At 47.7% G+C, this 13412-nt stretch overlaps 1 protein-coding gene across 4 annotated transcripts in view; it reads left to right on the top strand.

Moving 5' to 3' along the window:
* CFAP99 (cilia and flagella associated protein 99) overlaps positions 1-13412 on the top strand; it is a 220011-nt gene that overhangs the window by 192480 nt on the left and 14119 nt on the right. For all 4 annotated transcript variants that reach the window (XM_063924646.1, XM_063924654.1, XM_063924637.1 and 1 more), the window contains one exon: positions 2324-2529. In XM_063924646.1, coding sequence (XP_063780716.1) covers positions 2324-2529 — 206 coding nt within the window. The remainder of the gene's footprint in view (positions 1-2323; positions 2530-13412) is intronic.

Genomic DNA, 13412 nt, shown 5'->3' with positions numbered 1-13412 from the left:
TCTGCACATGCATGTACCTGACTCAGCCCCTCTGTGTATGCTGGTAGTCCATTCTGTGGAAGTCTGCACGTGCATGTACTTGACTCATCCCCTCTGTGTATGCTGGTAGCCCATTCTATGGAAGTCTGCAGGTGCATGTACCTGACTCATCCCCTCTGTGTATGCTTTCAGCCCATTCTATGGAAGTTTGTACATGCATGTACCCGACTCATCCCCTCTGTTTATGCTGGTAGCCCGTTCTATGGAAGTCTGCACATGCATGTATCTGACTCATCCCCTCTGTGTATGCTGGTAGCCCATTCTATGGAAGTCTGCACATGCATGTACCTGACTCATCCCCTCTGTGTATGATGGTAGCCCATTCTATGGAAGTCTGCACATGCATGTACCTGACTCATCCCCTCTGTGGATGATGGTAGTCCATTCTATGGAAGTCTGCAGGTGCATGTACCTGACTCATCCCCTCTGTGAATGCTTGTAGCCCATTCTATGGAAGTCTGCACATGCATGTACCTGACTCAGCCCCTCTGTGTATGCTGGTAGTCCATTCTGTGGAAGTCTGCACGTGCATGTACTTAACTCATCCCCTCTGTGTATGCTGGTAGCCCATTCTATGGAAGTCTGCAGGTGCATGTACCTGACTCATCCCCTCTGTATGCTGGCAGCCCATTCTATGGAAGTCAGGTACATGCATGTACCCGACTCATCCCCTCTGTTTATGCTGGTAGCCCGTTCTATGGAAGTCTGCACATGCATGTATCTGATTTATCCCCTCTGTGTATGCTGGTAGCCCATTCTATGAAAGTCTGCACATGCATGTACCTGACTCATCCCCTCTATGTATGCTGGTAGCCCATTCTATGGGAGTCTGCACATGCATGTACCTGACTCATACCCTCTGTGGATGATGGTAGTCCATTCTATGGAAGTCTGCAGGTGCATGTACCTGACTCATCCCCTCTGTGTATGCTGGCAGCCCATTCTGTGGAAGTCTGTACATGAATGTACCCGACTCATCCCCTCTGTTTTTGCTGGCAGCCCATTCTGTGGAAGTCTGTACATGCATGTACCTGACTCATCCCCTCTGTGTATGCTGGTAGCCCATTCTATGGAAGTTTGCAGGTGCGTGTACCTGACTCATCCCGTCTATGTATGCTGGTAGCCCATTCTATGGAAGTCTGCATGTGCATGTACCCGACTCATGTGTATGCTGGTAGCCCATTCTATGGAAGTCTGCACATGCATGTATGTGACTCATCTCCTTTCGGTATGCTGGTAGCCCATTCTATGGAAGTCTGCACATGCATGTACGTGACTCATCCCCTCTCTGTATGCTGGTAGCCCATACTATGGAAGTCTGCACATGCATGTACGTGACTCATCCCCTCTCTGTATGCTGGTAGCCCATTCTATGAAAGTCTGCAGTTCATGTACCTGACTCATCCCCTCTCTGTATGCTGGTAGCCCATTCTATGAAAGTCTGCAGTTCATGTACCTGACTCATCCCCTCTCTGTATGCTGGTAGCCCATACTATGGAAGTCTGCACATGCATGTACGTGACTCATCCCCTCTCTGTATGCTGGTAGCCCATTCTATGAAAGTCTGCAGTTCATGTACCTGACTCATCCCCTCTCTGTATGCTGGTAGCTCATTCTATGGAAGTCTGCAGTTCATGTACCCGACTCATCCCCTCTGTGTATGCTGGTAGCCAATTCTATGTAAGGCTGTATGTGCCTTCTGTGTATGCTGGTAGTCAGGGGCAGTTTGAGAGAGAAGGGGGTCCGTATGCAGGCACTGTGCTAGCCCCCTTCTCTCCAGCGGTGCAGTAGACTCTTGCTTTGTGACAGTATCATTATTCAAGTGCAGGGTGTGCGGTGTGTGAGCCCCCCCCCGCCTGTGTGCACCGCACAACCTGCACCCATTATGGATACTCCAGTGCTGGTAGCTCATTCTGTGGAAGTCTACACGTGCATGTACTGTTTGTAGCTTCTGTAGAAATCTGTTCATGCACATTCAGCACTAGTTGTGATTGATTGATTGATTGATTGATTGATTGATCAATGCATGTTATATAGAATTATTAATTCAACATTCAGGCAGGGCCAAACAGTGCTTTGTTGGGGTCATGGCAAAATTTGTCAAAGGGCCTGGCAATGCCACTCAAACCTCTTGCGACACTATTCCACTGAAGAGAGCAGAGAGAGCATGCAAGCCTGGGTTTCCCTCATCTCCAGGCCCCATACCAACTGCACCCATTGTAGTACCACCACCATATTGTATAGTGATGGATGTTAGCAGAATTTGGTTTGCTGTTCCCTACAGACTGCTGGGCACGGTCTGAACTGTGAGATGTCCTTAGTGGAGCTTCATGAACGACTGACCCTGTTGAAGGAAGCCCAGAGGAAAGATGAGGAGGAGAAGAGGGACCAGATCCTTGAGGAAAAGCAGTCAAAGCAGCAGCACCTGCTGGACACCCTAGAGCAGATCTCTCTACATAGATCCGCAATGGCGAAAGCTGCTCTTCTCAGGTACGAGTCGCCTGCCTTTGTTACAATGCAGTATCATCATCTCTAATACGTCAGTAGGAACTGGGGGTTGTGTGGGGAGAAGAATCTGTAACCAGTGGGGTATTGGTGTTTTATGGTGTTTCGTGTTCTAAAACTTCTCAAAAACAGGCCTCTCTGTTCCCTTGGTCATCGGGGTAGAACCCTTCTGATATTGAGTAGATAACTGGATGTTGAGGCTGGATGCATACAGAGGATTACATGTTATCGCAGTCCTTCTACAGGGCATATTTCACCATGGGTAACGTAAGGTTGTGTTGTGAATATTTTACTGAATAGAAGATCTAGAAGAGGCTCAGACTGAAAGCAGTGACAGGACATTATTTGTGCAGCAACATCTGTGTGATCGCTTAATGAGGCATTCAGTAACTCGACAGTTGTGCACCAGCTGGTGGCCAGGGCTGGTCCTTTTTTGCCCATGGCTGGCCCTTGTTGTGTATTAAAATGTCCCTCTATAATATCATAGGTGGATGCTGATTGGTTGCTATGGGCAACTTCTCCACTCATCCACTTCTCTTTTCATTGCTTGATAAATCAACTCCTAAATTCCCTAACATATAAGCAAACTCATAACAACTACTGTTAACTTAGTCAGAACTCAGAATCGAATTAACCTACCAGTATGATTTTGAAGGGTAGGAAGAAACAGAAGCACCTGGAGGGAACCCACGCAAACAAGGTAGAACACATGGGATGTAGTTATGTGACCGGCGGTCGGGAGACTGGCGGTCACATTACTGACGCCGGGAACCCGAGCACTTGAAAGCCCAACAGTCGGCATGCCAACTAACAGGGACTATTCCCACTCGTGGGTGTCCACGACAACCACAGAGTGGGAATAGAACCTGTGGTGAGCCACTGAGCTTGCCGTGTGGCGAGCGCTGTGAGCCCGCAAGGGGCTTCGTTGCGCTCGCCCCACCCACCGGCAAGCTAAACCTCAGGATCCCGGCGGGATCCCAAACGCCGGTCACAAATGCCCAACCCAGACATATAAACTCAACACAGATAGACTGTGACTTGGAACTCATGAAATCAGTGTTGAATCAGTAATTCTAACCCCTATGCCACCGTGCTCCATCCTCCCTGTAAAAGTTGCTCTCCGGCCATCAGCTGGTTTATTGAACTTGCCTTATTGAACCAGCATTCCTGTTTATTTTTCCTTGGACTGTCTGCACATTTGACCCTTAAGCTGGTTACACAAAGTCCGATATATTAGCTGTTCAATTGAATGACTAATATATAGTGGGCACATTGGTGGGTGTGTACCTGCGACATATCTGTGAACCGGCAGTCAGAATACCGACTCTATTCTGAATGCCGACATCGGTATTCAGAAGAGTACACCATCCCGGCGCCGGAATACCGACAACCAGGATCCCGGACGAAGAGAGACCGCACTGCAAGGTAAGCCGTGGGGGTGGGAGAGGGGAGGTAGGTTTACACTACGGGGGAAGGGTTAGGTTTAGAATGCATCCGGGGAAGAGGGGGGGGGGGGGGTAGGGTTAGGTTGCGAGGGGGGGGGTTAGGCACCCCCTCCGAGGGTTAAAGTTAGAATGCGGGGGGGGGGGGGGGGCTCTAGGTTTAGGCAGCGTGGACTAGGGGTTAGGTTTAGGCACCGAGGGGGAAGGTTAGGGTTAGTCTGTGGGGAGTAGCTCATGCACCGGAAAGTCCTACTGCTTCCTGTGAACCATGTCAGAGACATATCGCATTGGCCCTATAGCACAGCCAATGGCTGATATACCTGCATCGTGCTGCGTGTACTGGTGATCAGCAGACCACCCATATACTTGCTGCGGAGGCCGCATTTAACAAGTCGCATTGCTGACCCACACTGGGTCTGGATGTTGCTGTTCTGACTTGGGTATACAGGTTAATTCTGCAGTAATTATGTAAATTATGTGATAGAGACGTCATTTATTTTTGGACGGATTTCTTGTCCTATGAGGAATGAGACGTTAATCTCATATTGGGGGTTTTCTGTAATAACATTTCCACAATTTGCTGCAAGATCACCGGAGCGTGTAATTCATCAGCATGCGGCTCATTGTCCTGCGAATCTCACAAGTCACCAGAGTTCCACTGCATTGCTAATCATCTTCGCAGTTATGACTGAGAACTAATTAAACCCTTTACTGGTGATGGAGGCCTTCTGCAAAGAAGTGACATTATCATCTCCTGCCCTCTACAGCACAATATACCTCTCGCTGAACACATGATCTGCCGTAGATGCACCTGTTATAATCAGAGGGTAACAGTCTCCCCCATAAACAATACAAGCCCAAAATTTAGTCACACTTGCAAAAAAAACCTAAGTCTAGTGGAGCTTTTGCATTACTTACTCCATCTTCTACAGGCTTACGTAATATCTCTTATTACAGAAGTACGGAAACCACATTTAAGATTAGATACCGGATCTTTTGCAATTACTGGGCATGATTCAGAGATAGACACAGTTTGTATAACAGCTGTGTCTTTGGATTCAGCTGCTACACGAAAATATGCAAAAGCAGCAGGAGGCTTAAGTAAATAGGCCCCACCTGCAAGCTTGTGTGATCTGCTGCTGCATCCAAAGACATAGTATCGGATCACTTGGGTGACATTGGCCATCTGATTAACACTCAGGTTACGCAGGATGGCCGGGCTGTTTATGCTGCTGGGGTCAGGAAATCTGCATCATCGCTCCCAGAAATGAGGGCCACACACTCCCGTTTTTTCAGGAACTCTGCGCAGCTCTGTCCATTCCCCTTGCCCCTAAACGATGGCATCCTGTCAAACAGGCTGTGACTTGGGGAGATGACGCAGGAGCTGCTCTGCACATGAGCACAATAAAAATGTAGAAATATAGAATGTGACAGCAGATAAGAACCACTTGGCACATCTAGTCTTCCCATGTGCATGCACACCCTTACACAGCAGGGTTATTTTTTTTTAACAAATGCTGCGGTTTGTAACAATTGCGCTGCCATCTTGTAAACAAACTGGACTCTTCCTGAGGATGCTAGATGTCAATCAATAATGTAAGCCAAGGTTTCCCAAACCCAATCCTCAAGACACAGAAAGCCTGGACTGTTAGGTTGGCTTGAGAACCGAGTTTGGGAGCCTCTGGTGTAAGCCATGACAATCTAGAGTAGTTGTTCCCAAACTCGGTTCTCGAGGAGCACTAACGGTCCAGGTTTTTGTCTATTTCAAGCAAATTTTTCTTTATTGAAGCATGACAAATATAGGTACAGACTCAAAGAAGTATCTTCAGTTTGAGTACAATGTAAAAGGCCCCATACACTAGAAATTGGGCATTTTGGAGGTGTATACGATCAGATCCGATGCGCGTTCCTGTGAGGGTCTGATCGCCCCTCCCCTAGATTGTTAGTGCCGCACTCGTGATATGTCAGTTCTCGCAGGCATGGCTGGCATCCCATACGATATATCGCATGCAAAATGTACCAAATCGTATGGAATCGTATGGAACCACTCCCGGGAAGCTCCGAGGAGAGTTCAAGGGAAATCGTCTCCGACTTTAGCCTCAGACATATCGTTGAAGTGTTTGGGGCCCTTAACACACATTAGGAACAATTATCCATTGTATAACCAAATTGAATTAGCAGTATGCTCCAATGTGTTTTCAACAAAGACATAAGACTGATAAGATGGTTTTAAGTATATCCATGGTTCAGCACAATCGTTAAATTACATTGACTGAGTTACTAATTAAGTCAACTGTAGCCAAGCATGGATATACTTAAAACCTGGACCGTTGGGGTGCCTTGAGAACCGTGCTTGAGAACCACTGGTCTAGAGTTATGTGGATGGAGGTGTCGCGTGTCTCCATTCTTGTGTGAAACGTTTGTACTTTGCTTCCCATCTCCAAGTGAGCTGTAGCACCCCTAACAGGCCAGTGGCATCCCTCTGTGGCACACCGCAGTGAATATGCTGTGAGTTGTAGTGCAGCAACAGCCCAGAAGTAGGCAATAAGCAATGTATAGAAAATGGCGTACCCTGCCAGATCCATACATCTATAAATATGTTATATATTATTCTGAGTTTGTGAATGTTGATTATATTTACTCAGTTCATGTTTTATTTATCGCAAAGCAATAAAGAAAGATATGTAATTATCTCGTGCACATCACACGATGCCAATGACCCAAATCTTCAGGTGGTTAATTGCCATGAACATTACTTATGTTAAAAGGGTTTTTTTTTTTTTTTTAAAAAGCTCCTAATTTTAAAATATTCAGTGGAAAAAAAAAATCAAATCCATTACCTGATTTATCTACCAGTGGCAGCATAATTAGCTAATTTTGTAGACATCTAATTTACATGCAGACACGGTACAGCTGCACTAATAAATGCAGTTTAAGTCACATCAGTGACTTATTCCCACAGAGCAGCTGCGACGGCCTGCATATAGCGAAGGCAGAGGGACCAGATAGAGAGGAAATTACACATTTGGAGTTTTATTAAAGTTTGCGCCAATACCGCCTAATCATTTTACCGTCTTGTATATTTATTTACATTGGCCCTCATTCCGAGTTGTTCGCTCGCTAGCTGCTTTTAGCAGCATTGCAAACGCTAGGCCGCCGCCCTCTGGGAGTGTATCTTAGCTTAGCAGAATAGCGAACGAAAGATTAGCAGAATTGCTACTAAATATTTTCTTGCAGTTTCTGAGTAGCTCCAGACCTATTCCTAGATTGCGATCAGCTCAGTCCGTCTAGTTCCTGGTTTGACGTCACAAACACGCCCTGCCATCGGCCAGCCACTCCCCCGTTTCTCCAGACACTCCCGCGTTTTTCCCTGACACACCTGCGTTTTTTAGCACACTCCCAGAAAATGCTCAGTTACCACCCAGAAACGCCCCTTTCCTGTCAATCATTCACCGATCAGCAGTGCGACTGAAAAGCGCCGCATAGACAACAGCAAAACTGCTAAGTTTTTAGTTAAATAAGCGCATGCGCGCTGCGTACCATGCGCATTTAGCAACAAATCGCAGCATAGCGAAAATCGGCAACGAGCGAACAACTCGGAATGACCACGATTGAATATGTAACAAAAAAAGTGACTTAAACATTTTTGTAAAATCAAATCCGTCAAATTTTCAGTTCACATTTAATGATATTGCAGAAGAAAAAAAAATATCTGAACAAAATTTGATGGAAAATATCAATAAATTCCATTCATTAGTTTAATTACATTTGTGTAAGCATATATACTGCAAATAAAATGTAAAAAAAAAAAAAAAATTCCTGGAAACTTTTTGCCATTTTTCTGATGGATTTGACATAAAAAATATGACAGGAAGAAAATTGGAAAATAAGAATTTACTTACCGATAATTCTATTTCTCGTAGTCCGTAGTGGATGCTGGGGACTCCGTAAGGACCATGGGGGATAGCGGCTCCGCAGGAGACTGGGCACATCTAAAGAAAGCTTTAGGACTATCTGGTGTGCACTGGCTCCTCCCCCTATGACCCTCCTCCAAGCCTCAGTTAGGATACTGTGCCCGGACGAGCGTACACAATAAGGAAGGATCTTGAATCCCGGGTAAGACTCATACCAGCCACACCAATCACACCGTACAACTTGTGATCTGAACCCAGTTAACAGCATGATAACAGAGGAGCCTCTAGAAAAGATGGCTCACTACAGCAATAACCCGATTTTTTGGTAACAATAACTATGTACCAGTATTGCAGACAATCCGCACTTGGGATGGGCGCCCAGCATCCACTACGACTACGAGAGATAGAATTATCGGTAAGTAAATTCTTATTTTCTCTAACGTCCTAAGTGGATGCTGGGGACTCCGTAAGGACCATGGGGATTATACCAAAGCTCCCAAACGGGCGGGAGAGTGCGGATGACTCTGCAGCACCAAATGAGAGAACTCCAGGTCCTCCTCAGCCAGGGTATCAATTTTGTAGAATTTTACAAACGTATTTGCTCCTGACCAAGTAGCTGCTCGGCAAAGTTGTAAAGCCGAGACCCCTCGGGTAGCCGCCCAAGATGAGCCCACCTTCCTTGTGGAGTGGGCATTTACAGATTTTTGGCTGTGGCAGGCCTGCCACAGAATGTGCAAGCTGAAATGTACTACAAATCCAACGAGCAATAGTCTGCTTAGAAGCAGGAGCACCCAGCTTGTTGGGTGCATACAGGATAAACAGCGAGTCAGTTTTCCTGACTCCAGCCGTCCTGGAAACATATATTTTCAGGGCCCTGACAACGTCTAGCAACTTGGAGTCCTCCAAGTCCCTAGTAGCCGCAGTCACCACAATAGGTTGGTTCAGGTGAAACGCTGAAACCACCTTAGGGAGAAACTGAGGACGAGTCCTCAATTCCGCCCTGTCCGAATGGAAAATCAGATAAGGGCTTTTACAGGATAAAGCCGCCAATTCTGACACGCGCCTGGCCCAGGCCAGGGCCAACAGCATGACCACTTTCCATGTGAGATATTTTAACTCCACAGATTTAAGTGGTTCAAACCAATGTGACTTTTGGAACCCAAAAACTACATTGAGATCCCAAAGTGCCACTGGAGGCACAAAAGGAGGCTGTATATGCAGTACCCCTTTTACAAACGTCTGAACTTCAGGGACTGAAGCTAGTTCTTTTTGGAAGAAAATTGACAGGGCCGAAATTTGAACCTTAATGGACCCCAATTTCAGTCCCATAGACACTCCTGTTTGCAGGAAATGTAGGAATCGACCCAGTTGAATTTCCTCCGTCGGGTCTTACTGGCCTCGCACCACGCAACATATTTTCGCCAAATGCGGTGATAATGTTTTGCGGTTACATCCTTCCTGGCTTTGATCAGGATAGGGATGACTTCATCCGGAATGCCTTTTTTCCTTCAGGATCCGGCGTTCAACCGCCATGCCGTCAAACGCAGCCGCGGTAAGTCTTGGAACAGACAGGGTCCTTGCTGGAGCAGGTCCCTTCTTAGAGGTAGAGGCCACGGATCCTCCGTGAGCATCTCTTGAAGTTCCGGTTACCAAGTCCTTCTTGGCCAATCCGGAGCCACGAATATAGTGCTTACTCCTCTCCATCTTATCAATCTCAGTACCTTGGGTATGAGAGGCAGAGGAGGGAACACATACATTGACTGGTACACCCACGGTGTTACCAGAGCGTCTACAGCTATTGCCTGAGGGTCCCTTGACCTGGCGCAATACCTGTCGAGCTTTTCCCAACGGTTTATAATCATGTGGACGACTTCTGGGTGAAGTCCCCACTCTCCCGGGTGGAGGTCGTGCTGAGGAAGTCTGCTTCCCAGTTGTCCACTCCCGGAATGAATACTGCTGACAGTGCTATCACATGATTTTCCGCCCAGCGAAGAATCCTTGCAGCTTCTGCCATTGCCCTCCTGCTTCTTGTGCCACCCTGTCTGTTTACGTGGGTGACTGCCGTGATGTTGTCCGACTGGATCAACACCGGCTGACCTTGAAGCAGAGGTCTTGCTAAGCTTAGAGCATTGTAAATGGCCCTTAGCTTCAGGATATTTATGTGAAGTGATGTCTCCAGGCTTGACCATAAGCCCTGGATATTCCTTCCCTGTGTAACTGCTCCCCAGCCTCGCAGGCTGGCATCCGTGGTCACCAGGACCCAGTCCTGAATGCCGAATCTGCGGCCCTCTAGAAGAGGAGCACACTGCAACCACCACAGGAGGGACACCCTTGTCCTTGGTGACAGGGTTATCCGCTGATGCATCTGAAGATGCGACCCGGACCATTTGTCCAGCAGGTCCCACTGGAAAGTTCTTGCGTGGAATCTGCCGAATGGGATTGCTTCGTAGGAAGCCACCATTTTACCCAGAACCCTTGTGCATTGATGCACTGAGACTTGGCTCGGTTTTAGGAGGTTCCTGACTAGCTCGGATAACTCCCTGGCTTTCTCCTCCGGGAGAAACACCTTTTTCTGGACTGTGTCCAGGATCATCCCTAGGAACAGAAGACAAGTCGTCGGAACCAGCTGCGATTTTGGAATATTGAGAATCCAATCGTGCTGCCGCAACACTACCTGAGATAGTGCTACACCGACCTCCAACTGTTCCCTGGATCTTACCCTTATCAGGAAATCGTCCAAGTAAGGGATAACTAAAATTCCCTTCCTTCGAAGGAATATCATCATTTCGGCCATTACCTTGGTAAAGACCCGGGGTGCCGTGGACCATCCATACGGCAGCGTCTGAACTGATAGTGACAGTTCTGTACCATAAACCTGAGGTACCCTTGATGAGAAGGGTAAATTTTGACATGAAGGTAAGCATCCTTGATGTCCCGAGACATCATGTAGTCCCCTTCTTCCAGGTTCGCAATCACTGCTCTGAGTGACTCAATCTTGAATTTGAACCTCTGTATGTAAGTGTTCAAAGATTTTAGATTTAGAATCGGTCTCACCGAGCCGTCCGGCTTCGGTACCACAACAGTGTGGAATAATACCCCGTTCCCTGTTGCAGGAGGGGTACCTTGATTATCACCTGCTGGGAATACAGCTTATGAATGGCTTCCAAAACTGTCTCCCTGTCAGAAGGAGACATCGGTAAAGCCGACTTTAGGAAACGGCGAGGGGGAGACGTCTCGAATTCTAATTTGTACCCCTGAGATATCACCTGAAGGATCCAGGGGTCTACTTGCGAGTGAGCCCACTGCGCGCTGAAATTCATTGAGACGGGCCCCCCACCGTGCCTGATTCTGCTTGTAAAGCCCCAGCGTCATACTGAGGGCTTGGCAGAGGCGGGAGAGGGTTTCTGTTCCTGGGAACTGGCTGATTTCTGCAGCCTTTTTCCTCTCCCTCTGTCACGGGGCAGAAATGAGGAACCTTTTGCCCGCTTGTCCACGAAAAGACTGCGCCTGATAATACGGCGTCATCTCATGTTGAGAGGCGACCTGGGTACAAACGTGGATTTCCCAGCTGTTGCCGTGGCCACCAGGTCTGAAAGACCGACCCCAAATAACTCCTCCCTTTAATAAGGCAATACTTCCAAATGCCGTTTGGAATACGCATCACCTGACCACTGACGTGTCCATAACCTTCTACTGATAGAAATGGACAACGCACTTAGACTTGATGCCAGTCGGCAAATATTCCGCTGTGCATCACGCATATATAGAAATGCATCTTTTAAATGCTCTATAGGCAAAAATATACTGTCCCTATCTAGGGTATCAATATTTTTAATCAGGGAATCCGACCACGCCAACCCAGCACTGCACATCCAGGCTGAGGCGATTGCTGGTCGCAGTATAACACCAGTATGTGTGTAAATACATTTTATGATACCCTCCTGCTTTCTATCAGCAGGATCCTTAAGGGCGGCCATCTCAGGAGAGGGTAGAGCCCTTACAAGCGTGTGAGCGCTTTATCCACCCTAGGGGGTGTTTCCCAACGCACCCTAACCTCTGGCGGGAAAGGATATAATGCCAATAACATTTTAGAAATTATCAGTTGTTATCGGGGGAAAACCACGCATCATCACACACCTCATTTAATTTCTCAGATTCAGGAAAACTACAGGTAGTTTTTCCTCACCGAACATAATACCCCTTTTTGGTGGTACTCGTATTATCAGAAATGTGTAAAACATTTCTCATTGCCTCAATCATGTAACGTGTGGCCCTACTGGAAGTCACATTTGTATCTTCACCGTCGACACTGGAGTCAGTATCCGTGTCGGCGTCTATATCTGCCATCTGAGGTAACGGGCGCTTTAGAGCCCCTGACGGCCTATGAGACGTCTGGACAGGCCCAAGCTGAGTAGCCGGCTGTCTCATGTCAACCACTGTCTTTTATACAGAGCTGACACTGTCACGTAATTCCTTCCAACAGTTCATCCACTCAGGTGTCGACCCCCTAGGGGGTGACATCACTATTACAGGCAATCTGCTCCGTCTCCACATCATTTTTCTCCTCATACATGTCGACATAAACGTACCGACATACAGCACACACACAGGGAATGCTCTGATAGAGGACAGGACCCCACTAGCCCTTTGGGGAGACAGAGGGAGAGTTTGCCAGCACACACCAGAGCGCTATATATATATATACAGGGATAACCTTATATAAGTGTTTCTCTAACGTCCTAGTGGATGCTGGGGACTCCGAAAGGACCATGGGGAATAGCGGCTCCGCAGGAGACTGGGCACAAAGTAAAAGCTTTAGGACTAGCTGGTGTGCACTGGCTCCTCCCCCTATGACCCTCCTCCAAGCCTCAGTTAAGATTTTGTGCCCGAACGAGAAGGGTGCAATCTAGGTGGCTCTCCTGAGCTGCTTAGAGTAAAAGTTTAAATAGGTTTTTTTTTTATTTTCAGTGAGACCTGCTGGCAACAGGCTCACTGCATCGAGGGACTAAGGGGAGAAGAAGCGAACTCACCTGCGTGCAGAGTGGATTGGGCTTCTTAGGCTACTGGACATTAGCTCCAGAGGGACGATCACAGGCCCAGCCATGGATGGGTCCCGGAGCCGCGCCGCCGGCCCCCTTACAGAGCCAGAAGAGTGAAGAGGTCCGGAAAATCGGCGGCAGAAGACGTCCTGTCTTCAATAAGGTAGCGCACAGCACCGCAGCTGTGCGCCATTGCTCTCAGCACACTTCACACTCCGGTCACTGAGGGTGCAGGGCGCTGGGGGGGGGCGCCCTGGGACGCAATGAAAATACCTTAAATGGCTAAAAATACATCACATATAGCTCCTGGGCTATATGGATGTATTTAACCCCTGCCAGTTTTCCACAAAAAAGCGGGAGAAAGGCCGCCGAAAAAGGGGCGGAGCCTATCTCCTCAGCACACAAGCGCCATTTTTTCCTCACAGCTCCGTTGGAGGAAGGCTCCCTGACTCTCCCCTGCAGTCCTGCACTAC

This window comes from Pseudophryne corroboree, chromosome 1, assembly GCF_028390025.1.
Source record: "Pseudophryne corroboree isolate aPseCor3 chromosome 1, aPseCor3.hap2, whole genome shotgun sequence".
NCBI lineage: Eukaryota > Metazoa > Chordata > Amphibia > Anura > Myobatrachidae > Pseudophryne > Pseudophryne corroboree.
The sequence above is the reverse complement of the archived record's forward strand: the minus strand, read 5'-3'. Positions and strand labels throughout refer to the sequence as shown.